The sequence below is a fragment of the Rhinolophus sinicus genome, linkage group LG06, assembly GCF_036562045.2.
Source record: "Rhinolophus sinicus isolate RSC01 linkage group LG06, ASM3656204v1, whole genome shotgun sequence".
Taxonomy (NCBI): Eukaryota; Metazoa; Chordata; class Mammalia; order Chiroptera; family Rhinolophidae; genus Rhinolophus; species Rhinolophus sinicus.
The window spans coordinates 134,329,197-134,343,767 of NC_133756.1; the positions used below are offsets into that span (position 1 = coordinate 134,329,197).

General features: G+C 47.2%; 1 protein-coding gene across 2 annotated transcripts in view; it reads left to right on the forward strand.

The window, feature by feature from the left end:
• Positions 1-9,524: 9,524 nt before the first annotated feature.
• The window catches only part of NELL1 (neural EGFL like 1), a 757,006-nt gene continuing 751,959 nt past the window's right edge, over positions 9,525-14,571 (forward strand). The window contains exon 1 of one of the 2 annotated variants that reach the window (XM_019742633.2): positions 9,525-10,378. In XM_019742633.2, coding sequence (XP_019598192.2) covers positions 10,324-10,378 — 55 coding nt within the window. In that variant the 5' untranslated portion in view covers positions 9,525-10,323. The remainder of the gene's footprint in view (positions 10,379-14,571) is intronic. The other variant, XM_019742632.2, reaches the window with a different exon arrangement.

The window sequence follows — 14,571 nt, forward strand, 5'->3', positions numbered from 1 at the left end:
TGTGCCATGCAATCGTCCATCTTCTCGCATTTGTTTGGCAGCTGTTCCTACCCCTGGACTTTGCAGATATTTCCTTACAGAGCTTATTCCTGCCGCCTTTGTTTCTGCTTTGGTTCATGCTTCCTTCTTCCCAGATGTCTTTCCCAGAGCCTGAGATTCAGAATCTCACAGTTGCACAGAAGTTCAAGGTCATTTATTCCAGCATCTCTGACACACCATTTCCTCTACAATAGTCTGTTTTGTGGGAACTGGGTTGATAACGAAATCCACGTGAGATGAGTAGTCACTGACTGTTTAAAAGGCTCACCCTAGGGGTCCTTTACAACAGAAAACCCCTCCAGTGCTCTTAAAAGAGCTCAAATTTACAAAGATAGTAAATTCGCTTCTCTAACTGACACAGCCTACTCTGTGAAACAGAGGCCATGTGTAGATTGGGCCACTCCTTTCTTGCCTTTGAGTGTAATCTGCAGTTATGTGAGAATTTTGGTATCGCAAGTCATTTAACCTAGTCCTGTTCCCTTTTCCAGAAAACTTCTCCAGGCACTTGTAGGATTAAGAGAACATAATGACTGGACTATAGTGTGGACACACACTGAAGCAGAATCCCGTTTTCATCATTCGTTGACCCATTCACTCATTTATTTATTCTTACACTATTCTCAGTGTCTTTGTTATTTATGTTTCCAGTACCTAATAGTTTTGTGACACATAGTAGTTACTCAAGAAATTGAATGATTTACTCAATTTTTAAACCGAATGAACAAATATTGAGTGTTGGCTCTGTACAACGAACAGCGTTCTAATCGGCAGCGTTCTAATATGCAAGAACAGCGTGAGCGGGACTAGGTCTCTCCCTCCAGGTTACTCAGTGTGAGTGGGGTTTTAAGACAGGTACACATGTTGCCATCAGACGCAGTGGGAAATAACCACGTGTCACAGAAGGATTTAGGACAAGAACATACTGAGGAGGTGCAGAGGAAGGAGTTCCTTCTGACTGAGAGGATCAGGCAGGACTTCATGAGACAGGGTCATGGGGAAGACTTTGACAGTGAGGAGGATTTCAGGATGAGCTTTCTGGGTGGAGGAAAGCACGTAAGTGACGGCCTGGGAGTAAGACCGACCATTTCAAGAAAGAGTGATGGATGAAGTTGGAAAGGAGGGTATATGCTTGTGGGAAGTGAGAACGAAGCCTGGAAAAGTAGGCTGAAGTGAAAATGAAGGCTGCAAATGAAGGCTGAAACATACCCCCTCAGTATGTTCTTGTCCTAAATCCTTTAGGACCTGACAGTTGAGTGTCTTCAATGACAACATCAAGAGATCAAAGGTTATTCGATGGGCCACAGGGAGCCAAGGAAGGTTATTGAATAGTGGAGAAAGATTTCTTGGTGGAGGCAGCTAGGAGACTGGAGACAAAGCACTGTCCTGGGCTCAAGTGCTGGCTCCTTTCCTTAGTAACGTGCTCTCTGTGTTCTCCTTCGTAAAACGGGAACAATTATACTCATCTCACAGAGTTGTTATGAGGATTAAATTAAAATTTGTGCAGCAAAATGTAACACTGCAGATAAATGTCGGATATTTTACTGTTAGAGCCAGATCTGTGCATTGGGAATATCGACCTGGTCTCGGTGTCTGGAATAGATTGGAGTATGGAAGGACTTAAGGCCAGAACACTCGGGTTGTGCAAGAAGCCAGCCTTCTCAAAATGTTAGAAATGAGCTCCAAGGCACCAGATCATAAACCTAGAAACATAGGAGTCCTTTAGCAGGTAATATCTTTTCTGATTCCTGTGATGGGGCCACCAGGAAGGTTTATATTTAAAATTGAAGCAATCAGCAAGGAGATGACACCATCCAATATGAAAGGAGGTGGCAGTGAGGTTGGAGCATGGTCCTGGAGACTCTTGCCCTGCCAGGGGCTGCCTTGTTAGTTTCTGGATCTTGACAAAGTTTCAGAGTCCAGAGGAGGTGCTGGGGCAGGTAGGGCCTTGGCATGGGCTCAGGGGTCTCAGCCTGGATATTTTTATCCCATTACTTGGTTCCTCCTGCCTGATCTCACTCAGAAAGCAGAGGCTGAAGGATTCTGAGGATAAGAATTACAATGAACTTGCACGAGGCCAGTATCATCATTCTGCAACGTTGGTACAACGTGAGGGAGTGTGTTACAGACTGAATTTCTGTTCCTCCCTTCCTTAGGGACATCTCTAACTAGGCGTGTCACCTAGCCAAAATGTCACATTTTCTAGTTTCCTCGTGGCCCAGTCTGGTAAATGGACTATACTTTACCCCATTCCGAATCACATCCCAGCTGCATCCTCATTGTGGTGAACTGTATGTCTTGCCCCTTGGCTTTAATAACATGTGAGCAGAATTGACAGTGTACCAGTTTTGAGTCTGGATCTTACAGACCTGGCCTATTTTCACTCACTCGTGTGTGCCTCTTTGTGGCATGAGAAGAACTTGTCCTGTCTAGCCCACTGGTCCAAGAAAGATGAAAGACATGTGGGGCAGGGTCACTCCCTGACACACAGACCTGCTATGAGAAGTGGACTCAGCCCAGCCGCTATAGCCTGAAACAGAAGTGCTGGGCTGAGGCCAGCCTGGATGAGCTGATTCTTAGCTAACCAGCAGTTATGTGAGAATAAACGCTTAGTGTTACACACCTCTGATATTTTGTGGCTGGTTGTTATGCAGCAATAGCTAACATACACAGGGAGAGGCCATGTGATGAGGTTCTGCCCAAATAAAAGTGGAAGTGATACATGGGACTCTTACGCATGCTCTTCTTTTCTCCATTCTCTTTCATGTGTGCTATCTGGAATGTGGATATAATGGCTGGAGTACCAGCAGCTATATTGAATCATGAGGACAGCTGCATTCTAGAGATCGTGGACCAGAGATCTGGAAGGAGCCTCGCTCCCTGAGGACTTCATAGAACTTCCAAATTAAACTTGGGATGTCCAACTCTGGAATTAATTCTTTTACTTGAGAGAGTATTAAACATCTCTTATTTAAATTATTATTTTGAGGGAGTTTTCCTGTTATATGAAGCCAGATAGAATCCTCACTGATACAGGTAATAACATGAACTGAGATGACTAGAAGGAGATCCAGGGAACCACTGAAAAAAGTGGACAAGTTTAATGTTACTTTGCTGGTGATTAAAATTTTTGTGGTCTGTGACTCTGGAAAGTAGTCTAAAAGCATTGGAAATGACTACTTCTGTTTTGTGTAGATGGACAGAGCCAGTCTCATGAACTGATGTGATAGGTTGTTGCCCACAGTAACTAGAGCAGGTTCTCCCTGTTCAGAAATATCTCTCCCACGCTACCATCCCGTGGCCTGACATTCCTCCATAGATAATCATTGCCTTGGTCAACAGTCCTGCTCATAGAAGCTGTTCGTACTTGAATGAGGAATGCTCCATCTTTCCTAACTCAGTGTGAGTAAGTACAAAAGGATGCCTGCCTCCTAATTGTCCTGCAAAGTGAGGATAACAGTATTGAGCACATGGGACTTTGACTAGGAATAAGGGATCATTTCAAGGCCTGGGAAAGAAGACGGAGTGAGTGCTTTGTGGGCAACCCAGGGCCACTGGATGACCGGAGGAGCCTTTATGAGGAAATTTGAAAGTTGACCAAGGGGATCATCTCTTCCCCACACTTTTGGGTTCCATGATGAGGGTTTTCCTTAAACACTCCTTACTCTCTCCACCTTTTATAGGGGAGGGGGGACAGCCCCTGGCCCTTATTTCGCAGTGAGTTCTGTTTCACGTTCTCTCCTCATGCGGATCATTGGGAACAGATGGCTGTGCTAACGTCCAGCCTGGAAGGAGGGCAGATGGCCAGTCCCTTTTGGCTTTCACGTTAGGCTCTGCTCTTCTAGCTTTGTCTCTGTATCCATAAAGGTGATGTTTGACCTCCTGCTAACACACTTCTCAGTGGGTCAGCGCTCATGCAGGGAACAGGGCTGCTCTTTTCTGGGCTCCCACAGACCTCAACAAGGGGACTGAATCCACAGGCTTCACCCCAGGAGGAGCAGTAGAGCTTAACAGTGAAGTGCACAGATTGTGCAGTCATACGGCCTGGGTTTGAAGCTTGGCGCAGGCACTCATTTGGCAAATGGTCCAGTTGCCATGTCTGTAAAACAGCGGTAAAAACCCCACCTCCCTAATTGGGTTGTTTTGAGGAATAAATCCATAGAAAGCTTTTAGAGCACCTCTACACAGTTACGTTTAATAAATGGAGCCATTATGATTCTGGTCGGGGTGGGGGGATGAGGCCAGCTCCTAGGGCTTGCTGGAAGGCGGTGTGTCTGCTGTTCCTTGCTCTGCAGGAACGAACACCATGTGCTTACATAACACTTAACAAAAGCCGGATATGTGCACACCTTGGGTTGTGTCATCAGAAACTCGGACGAACATCAAATTATTGATGTAATGGATTAGGAGGATTTCATCCCAAGAATTAGGAGATGCCTTGGTCTAAGTGTCTATCTATAGATTTTTCTATCTGTCTTCCTACAGAATTTTACCTTTCTTTGTTCTAAAAGGCATTTAAGGCGGCAAGACAGACGGACAATTGTTGACTTAGCAAAATATGGCGCCCTCTAATTTGGTTATCATTGAAGTTGATTGTAGTCATTGGAGTAGAGAATGTGTTTTCATATAGAATTCATCTATTCATACAGAAACATGTACATGCATGGATGTATTTATCCAACCCCTTTTTATGATTGCATGTGCACGTCAGGAAACAAAAGTCCCCACCCAGCTCAGGCTTGCAGCTCCAGGAGCATGGGCTACTATGTTTGTGCTTTCCTAGGCTTTGCCAGCAACTGGCACTGCCGAGGGCGGCCATAACAAAGCACGTCAAGCTAGAAGGCTTAAAACAACAGAAATTTAGATTCTCACAGTTTTGGAGGTTAGAAGTCTGAAGTCAAGGTGTTGGCAAGGTCCTACTCCCTCCAAGGTCTCTAGGGGAGGATCCTTCCTTGCCTCTTCCAGCTTCTTGCAGCCCAGGCATTCCTTGGCTTGCAGCTGCATCTCAATGTCTGCCTTAGTTGTCATATGGTATTCTCCCTATGTGTCTCTGTCTTCACATGGCATTTCCTCTTCTTATAAGGATACCAGTTAGAGTGATGTAGGTCACACTAATGACCTCATTGTAACTTGATTGCATCTGCAAAGACCCAATTTCCAAGTAAGGTCACATTCCCAGGTACTGGGAGTTAGGACTTCAACATATCTTTTTTGGGGACATGATCTGATCCGTAGCAGCACTATCCTCTCATTTTCTCCAGTTTTTACAAGGAAACTTGCTGTATGTCCATAAATGTGACGGTAGTTGGAAGGCTGTTTGGATAATGGAGAGTGTCTTCAGGAGGGGGACCAGAGGACATTAAATAAGATGGAGAGTTTCTCAGCCTTGGAACTGCTTCTAGCTTACGAATTGAGTCGGAATCCTAGAAAAGGAGTCATTCTTTCTCTTCCTCTGTGGAATTCATTGCCCCACATAGAGTCAGCAATGGCAGAGCTCTGGGGTCCAGTAGGGCAAGGCAGTCTGACTGCTGCCTTGGTGATGGCCAATGAGAAGTGTCAGTTCACCATGCTGCTTCCTGGGAGAGCATCCATTGGTTCATTCAACAAACATTTGTTGAGCTCCTAAAATGTGCCAGGGACTGTTCTTGGTGGAGTGATACAGTGGTGAGCAAGAAAGATAAAATCCTACTCTTGTGGGGCTTGCATTATATTGGGGAGACAGAAAAAATGTCAACAAGGAAATCATTATTTCAGATAGTAAGAAGCACTGTAAAAAGTAAAGCAGGGTAGGGAGACAGAGTGACGGGGATGAAGTGAGAAGCTTCCTTATGCAAGGTCTCCCCAAGGAGATGACATTTGAGCAGAGATTTGAGTCCTGTAAAAAGTGAACCATACAAAAATTATGGCAAGAATGTCCCAGGTAGAGGGAGCAGCAAGTGCAGAGACCATGAGGGTGGTATGAACTCAGACTGTTTGAGGACGAGCAAGAAAGCTGAGCAGGAATGAGCAAGGGGGAGAGTAGGGAGAGAGAAAGGTGGGAAGGTGGGCAAAAGCCTTGTAAAATATTTGGATATTTTAAAGATACGATGGAAAAGTAAAGAAGGATTTTTGAGCAAGGGAACATGATATGATACATCTTTTAGAACGCAGATTAAGACTGGTGTGTGTGTGTATGTGTAGAGACAATGATGGAAGGTAGGAAGGTGGGAGAGTAGTGAGGGTTGGTGAGAAGTGGTTGATTTGGTATTTTTCTTTAAGGTACACTAACAGGGCTTGACGTCCTGGATGTGGGGGTATCAGGAAAGCAAGTCAAGGATCACCCTGGGTTATTTGGCTGGAGCAGCTGGTGAAGGCTGGTGCCTTCTCTTTAGAAGGAATCAGGAAGAGAGTTTGGGAAGATGGAAAACTCAAAAATCCTCGTTTGGCCATATTATAAATATTTTTTTCATGATCATTAAGGAAGTTTTTGAACAGGCTTTATTGAGATACAATTCACACACCATACGAGTCACCCATGTAAAGTGGATGATTCAATGGCTTTAGTACGTTGTGACTATCTGTGAGTTGGGCATCATCCATCCCCACAATTAATTTGAGGACATTTTCATTACTCCCCAAATAAACCCTGTAATCCTTAGTCGTCACCTGTTAATCCTTCATTCCCCCAGCCCTGGGCAACCACTAATCTACTCTGTCTGTATAGATTTTGCCTATTCTGGACACTTCATATAAATGGAATCATATGATATTATGTGGTCCTTTGTGACTGGCTTTGTGACTAAGCATGTTTTCGAGATTCACCCATGTTGTAACATGTATCAGTCCTTCATTTCTCTTTATTGCTGAATATTATTCGGTTGTATAAATGTACCACATTTTATTTACGCATTCATCAGTTGATAGATAGTTGGGCTGTTTCTACTTTGTGGCTACTGTGAACGGTGCTGCTATGAACATTTGTGCACAACTTAGTGTGTACACATACGTTTTCATGTCTCCTGTGCATGTACCTAGAATTGCTGCATCATATGGTAACTTTGTGTTTGACTATTTGAAGGACCATTTCACATACCCCCCAGCAGCATATGAGGGTTCTAATTTCTCCACTTCCTTCTAGACATTTATTATGTCTTTTTGATTTTAGCCATCCTAGTGGGTGTGAAATGATAGCTTATTGTAGTTTTGATCTGCATTTCCCAGATGGCTAATGATATTGAGCATCTTTTCATGTGTTTATTGGCTGCTTGTATATCTTTTTTAGAGAAATGTCTACTCAGAGCCTTTGCCCATTTTTCAATTGAGTTATTTGTCTTTTACTATTGAGTTATAATCGTTTTTAATAGATACAAGTCTCAATTAGATATATGGCTTGCAAACTTTTTTCTTGTTCTGTGGGTTGTCTTTTCACTTTCTGTGGTGTCCTTTGATGTGTAAGTGTTTTTAATTTTGATGATGTGGCCACATTACATGTAAGACACCTAAAAAATAGTTGGGTATGGAAGCCTGCGGTTCAAAGGAGAGGCTGGGGCTGGAGATACACGTTTGAGAATAATCCATGTACAGACAGTAGTTAAAGCCACGAGGCTGGATGAGAACACATAGGAATGTGGGTGATTACAGGAGAAGAGGGGTGAGAGCTGAGTCCTAAGGCTCGCCAACATTTAGTGGTCAGGAAGAAGAGGCAAAGGGATAAACAAAGGAAGGAAGTTCCTGGCTTGTGGAGAAACCATGGAGGGTGGCCATTCAGAAGGTCAGGGTGGACTTGGGATATGGCATTGAGCAAACCAAGTCTCATTGCTGCCTCCAGTGAGCACAGGTTCCATCACAATATCCCAACGTGGGGCACATGCACAGCCATGTGGTCCCTTCATTGCCACTGTGGAAATTTGCTGGGCCCATTCTATGAAGGGCCCTTAGCCTAACAGGTTGACACATTCAAAATCCCCACTCGTGAAAGGCACTTATGGGAGGAGATTGAAGTATTTAGTTATCTAGGAAGATTTATGACCTTGTTGAGATGAACTCTTGTTACTGTTAATGGGTGTGATGCCGCAAAGCTTTGACAGAACATATGTCCTGCTTTATTTTTAATGGAACACGCTAAAAGCCCCATCCCACAGGACTGACAAACTATATAGCGATTTTAAGATAGAGAGCTCTAAACGTCTTACCCAGAGCACATTTTCCCAATGTTGGGGTCACTGAGACTTCTAGGGATTCTGGGATTTCTGAGATCAATAAAAAGGACTTTGCAATGACAGTTCAAAACCACTAAAAGCTGCTCCTACAGAGGCATATTTAAAAACTGTAAAGGAGAGAGGGGGCATGGCTGTCACAACCCATCGTGGCTTAATGGGTGTCTGCATTTACAAGGCCTAACTAAACTTCAAAAATCCTATTTTCATCAAGATGGGTGATTTTAATGTTAGCTTTAAATGTAACATACTCCAGGTAGAAGGGAAAAATCCCGACTCTAATGAAAACAGAGGCAAGGGAGACAGATCCCCTCTGGGCTTGAGTTGAATCCCAATTTTAGTCTTGACATCAGTTTACTTCTTAATCTTTCAGCTCAACTTTTGCAGTGGGCACCCTTCTTTGGTGACTTCCCTCCTTCTCACTCAGCTATTAGGAGCTGGAATTTACCTGCTTGCTCACTTTCTTCTTCATCTGTCAAAGGACCACACTGTAAAGGGCCAAGTGGGACAGTGGCTTGCATACAGAAACATCCAGAAAAATAGGGCAGAGATCAGAAGAACATGTAGATAAAAACTTCTCTTAATAAACTGTATTGCTAGTTTGGTGACTTTAAGTGGGGGCTCCTGGGGTCATGGTTATGTAGGTGCTAGGAATATGGGAGGTGAGAGGGAGGGTAAGAAGTGAGAAGGGCAGATCCTGATTGGTGAAGAGAATTCTGGAACTTTGAAATTGGCTCCCAGGAAATGAGGGAGGGCTGTTCCAAGAAGTTTCCTTTTCCTCCTCTGGGACCCCTATTGAGAGTATCCAAGAGGGTGGTGTGGGCTTGCATTCTCAAAGGGGAGAGAGTGGCCCAGTGTGAGCAAGCTGGGGAACTTTAAATCATGTGGGGCTCCTTGGGTATAAATCAGAGTTTCTGTCATCTGATTCCCTAACTCTGCATCCTATTTATAAATAGCATTCCTGGAGACAACCTGGCAGATCTTTATTGGGAAGGGGGTCACAGAGAGGGAGGAAGGCTTCTTTTCTTGCCCACAACTCGAAAACAAAGCCCAGCTTTTCCCTCCAGGGAAGGGTGTTGGGGTCCCAGAGGAACACATTGTGGGAGAGGCCACAATAGGACTATGAAAGCAGAGTAAGTCTCTTGACAAAACCATCAGGAAAGTCACCGAAGGGGAAAAAAAAATGATTAGGAATTTCCCCTATGTGGCAGCATTTGCCCTGCAGAACCGGAAGGTTTCCAAATAGGCTCCCCACACCGCCACCGGAGCTCGCTCACCCCTTTTCTGCACCCGCTGCCTCAGCGCCCTCTCGCTGCACCCACACACGTGTACCCAGTCACAGGGCCCACCGGAGGGAGCCTACAGGAGGTACAGGTGGTGAGCCAGGACTCAGCCATCATCCATCCTCCCCACCCAGGTGCCTGAGCAAATCCCGACTAATTGTTTTCCGGGGCGGGGCTGGGCGCGCTCCTTGGCGCCTCCTCAGGATTCCCGCGGGAGAAAAAAAAAAAAAAGCCCACCCGCTAGGGCTCCGCAGTTCTTCGTCTCGGCCAGGATGAACTGTGGCAACTTCGGCAGTCCCCACCGCGGCGCTGAGACACAGACGGAGACAGTGGCAAGGCCAGCTCGGCTGGGCTGGAGCCGGTAAAGCTGAGGGGACGCCTTGCACCTCCAGCTCCTCCCTTTTGGCCACGGGTCCCAGGACTCAAGCTACGGTGCTCCCGGTAATAGTGGCTGCTGCGCCTCAGCTCCGCGGGCGGAGTAGCAGAACCCGATCCCAGCGCGGAGCGCAACCTGCCGGAGTGGCCAGCCCCGCGCTCCGCCCCAGCTCCGAGGCGAGCGCAGCCGCAGCGGGGGCTGGGGCCGGAGCCCCGCACAGTCGCCGTCCGCGGTGGGGGGGCGGGCTGGGGGCGGGGCGGCGGGGGCTGCCTTCCTGGGCGCGATCCCCGAGCGCAGCACCCGGCGTTGCCGAGCCACCTCCCCCGCCGCCCGCTAGCAAGTTTGGCGGCTCCGAGCCCGACGCGTCTCGGGATCCAGGCGCATTTGTTTTCTATCTTCCGCTCGCCCCGTTTGGCGGGGACCCTCGGGAGCAATGCCGATGGATGTGTTTTTAGTTGTGTGCTTCTGTGTGGGCACCACCAGGACAGGTAAGCATGGCCGGGGGTGGGGGGATGTGTTGGAGGGACCCAGGGAAAGAGGGGAACCTGACCGCTGTGTCCAGCTCCCGTACAGGCGTCGGGAGACCTGGAGCCTAGCTCCGCGCTGGCCCAGGGCAGGGCGGTGAGGCATGGATGGGTCCCTCGGATCTCTGCCCTGCTCCAGGTGAAAGGGTGAAAAGTGGGACTCAGGCTGGAAAATTCCCCCGAGCAGTGCCCCGTTCCAGGGGGACGCGGCCTCGTGGAGGCAGGAGTGAGGGGCGCGGCCGAGGGGGCGCACCCTCCTGCTGCTGGTAACGGGCATCCGGGTGGAAACCCACCGCAGGGCGGGCGCGCCAGCCCCACACCCCAGAACTTGAAAGGTGCGCTGGAAACCGCTCTCCCTGCGCCGGCCCGGCCGGGAAGGGGCAGCCGCGAGAGTGGTACCCGCAGAGGGAGCGCTTCCGGCCGGCGGGCGCTGCGGGGGCCGGGAGGGCGCGGCGCGGGCTGAGGGCTGCGGGCGAATCCCTGGATTCCGCTATCTACTCACGCCTTCCTGACTCTCCTCAGGGGGACTCCAAGAGTATTTTCTCGGCCGCCCCCACACCCCAAGGGCTAGACGAACAGTTATTCGGAAAACGGTGGAGGCAATCTGGGGAGACATTCTCAAGCACCACACCAAATTTCCCTTGCTGTAATTGCAGATTGGCAGTTGTGTGTGTTGGGGAAGGATAATTGGCTTAATTTTCTGAAGTCCCCACTTCGTTCTGCCTCCAGACTGAGTTGTGACGACTCTAAGTGTACCATCTTCCTTCCACTCGCTCCCAGCCCCCATGTCCCCTGGGGTTCGGAGACCGGCTCTCAGCAGCCCTCTCCTAGGGGCGGGTAGTAGATGTGGAAAGGGGGGGGTGGTAGAGTGGGGGGGGGGTGGAGTAGGAAATTGGCAAAAATAGGGCTCTCTGATGAAAGGTGGGGGGAGTGTGGCGAGTTTTTATTCCTACCCCAGCCCGCCTCCGTATGCGCTACCGACTTTGCATCCTAGAATCGATGTGTAGTCATTCCCTCTCCCTTTGCTTTCTCCTCTTTTACCGCTCTGATTTCCCTTCTCTTAGAGGCATACTTCCCAGGCTAGACAGCAAGTTTATCCGGAGAGGGCAAAAGTTCCCTCGGCTTGCGCCCCAGGCGCCCCTCTTTGGCAGATAGCTCTCCTGAGGATACTAGAGTTGGGCGTCTAGGAGTTTCCTGCTGGCCCTTTCCATTTTCCCAGGACTGAGCGGGCAGCACGTTTCCTTTTGCTTAATGGAAGAGCGTCGGGTGTGGGCTTCTCCAGGGACAAAAGGAATCTCCATCTTTTTCCTGTCTCCATCCGCGATACCCAGGCTTTGGAGACGCCAAGGCGCAGTCTAGCCTACAATTGTTGCTTCTTGAGGTCAGGCCCATCGGATGTGTTAGTTTTTTAGAACCAAGAACAAACTGGGAGAGACGTGCCCTCGGAAGATCCGGACAAGCACGGCTAGTGCAGAGCGAGGACTCCCAGCTCTGCGCGCGGAGAATCTGGTGCTGATGGGCATCTTACAGAGGAAAGAAAAGTTAGGTGGGGGAGGGGGCAACCCATGGGTCGTGTCGCATCCTCACGTGCACATCACCACCTAACTCCGTTGTTCTCGTTACTCCTTTGAGAAGTCGGCCAAAAGGGTGTCCACCTAGGAGGGGGCAGTGTCTCCAGGGCACACTGCTTGTGGAGATCTTTAAGAACTTGGTCTTTCCCCTTCCCTATACTAAGCCCCTTTAAATCTTGTGAAAATTCTGTTGTAGTGAAGATTCATTCATGTGTTTATTCATTAATTTGACAAACAGTTGAGTGTGTTGCTGGGATTGCTTATGCAAAGAAGAAATTACTTGGACCTTGACTTCTAGGAATTTGGCAGTTTAGCTGAGACTCTAGATAGAAACTGGAAAGCTTTTAAAAAATTATTGGGATAACATTTGTTAATAAATTATGTAAGTTTCAGGTGTACTGTTATGTAATATGTCATCTGTATATTGTATTGTGTGCTCACCACGCAGAGTCTGCTCTCCTTCCGTCATCATATATTTGATCCCCTTTACCCTCTTCATCCTCCCCCAATCCTGGAAAGCATTTTTCTTTTTCTTCTACAGCTTGATGGGAGAGGGCAGGGAAAGAGATGGGAGTATAAGAAGTTTATATTGAGGAAATACAGTGGAGGGATGGTAGGAATGAATTCTGGGCAGGGGTGGTTGGTGGTCAGGAGAGTTGTCTTGCAGGATTTGTAGGGAGTTTTCAGGTGGACAAAGTGGGGAAAGCATCCCAGGCGGAGGACACAACTTGCACAAAGGCAGGGGAGCAGGGAAGGGGCTGCCTCATTGCTTATGGCAGTTGCTCAGGGAGCCTGGATTTTCTGTGCCACTTGGCACTACCCGAATACCAGAGACCATATATTTCTTCTGCAAAAAATTATCAGAAGGATCAGAGGAAAGAGGGGACTTGTATCTTAATTCTTTCACTTACAATTTCTTGTAGCTTGAGGGGGTATGATTAACAGCGTTCTGGGGGCAGCCTCTTTGATTTTGCCCAGGAACCGTAATTTCTGCATCACCTATCCATCCTCTTAGGTATCGCAGAGGCTGGCTCCTGATGAGTTTATCAGGATCCAAACAGGTGCTTGGAAAGTTTGTTTGTCAAGTGGGACAATTGTTGTCTGGGCTGTTAACAGTCCAAGATGAAATAAACATGTGGTACACTTAGGGAGCTGCTCAGATGTCACTGGCTTTTAATGGAAATGCATAGATGATATCAGGCACATTTTAATTAAAGCAGCACTGCAGTGCAGTAGCAGTTACATATGAGAAGATCTAATGATAGGTGTTACAGGAAGCTGCTTAAATTGCCTATTGTTCAGAGAACTTGTTTTGGAGAGCAAAGTGGAGTCCAGATAGGAGATGCTGTTCTCTGGTTCTTGTTATTTATGGGTGAAAAATAATTCTGGGATTTCCAGGTATATTACTAATAAGGAAAATTTAGAAGGCTAAAATAATAGCAGTAATAGCATATCATGTCTATGAGTTTTCTCCAGTGGCTTGGAAGTGTGAATAATATAAAACCCAGTGATTACTCCCCCATAGCTTTCTATTTTGTTTTGGTCACCAGGGCAGGGGGTAGAGGTATCCCTAGGAGCCAAGTGAATGCCTTTTGCTGCCACCTGCTGGAAAGGAGAGATTTCTTTTTTGAAGCACATTGTATACTCATGAACTATGAACTGGATGCAGCTATGAGCAGAATCCCCAGCCTCCACTGATCATGTGAACTATTGGCTGATTGCAATGGGCCTAGAGAATATATTCTTCAAGGATATTGCTTTTGGGGTATTAAGAACCTCCGTAGGAGTCCAGGGGCCCAAATCTGATCAAGTGGTTATGAAATCCTGCTGTTCAATGAGGTCTTGGAGCATCTCTCCAGCATCATATTCGTCCCCACGGACCAGGAGAAAACAGCTGTCATCAGAGACAATGAGCCAGATTAGATCTGAAGTGAGCCAGACGCAGGAGGATTTGCTTGGGAGCTTAGGCCTGTTACCCTGAGGTGGACTGAGTGTATTTTGGCCCTGAGCACTCTGAGCAGGGCAGAGGAGTGGCCAGAACCTGCAGCAGCAGCAGCAGGTGTCCTGGGAGAGGAGGGAGGTTCTGAAGACCAGAGCCAGGCCTCAAGCGCCTCTGCAACCCTGACACGCTGCCTTCCAGGTTTTAAACCATACTTCCTCCCCACAAGCTTTTTATCCTGCTTAATTCCAATTCCTAGATTCAGCCATTTGTATAGCAGTTATGGCCAAAGTAAAAAACTTTAATAGGGTTTCCTTGGAAAGGGCAGGCGCTCCATGCTTGGATAAGAAGCAGAAACATTAAAATTAAAAAAAAGAGTTATTTTTAATGGAACCAACACTCTCATGCTATGTAAGGTTCAGGAGAGGCCATGTAAATGCTATCTTATTAATAGATTTTCTGATTCCTTAGGCAGTGAGCAAAGTGCTAGCTTTTACACATCCTGCTTTGGCACGAGGCATTTTCATCCTGAAGGGGACTAATTAAAGGGAGAGAAGAAAACTGTATCTGGAAGCCTAACTGATTTGTCTTGTTCTGTCTTCATGGGATGTTTTCATGACAAGAGCAATATAGTTATCTTAAGATCG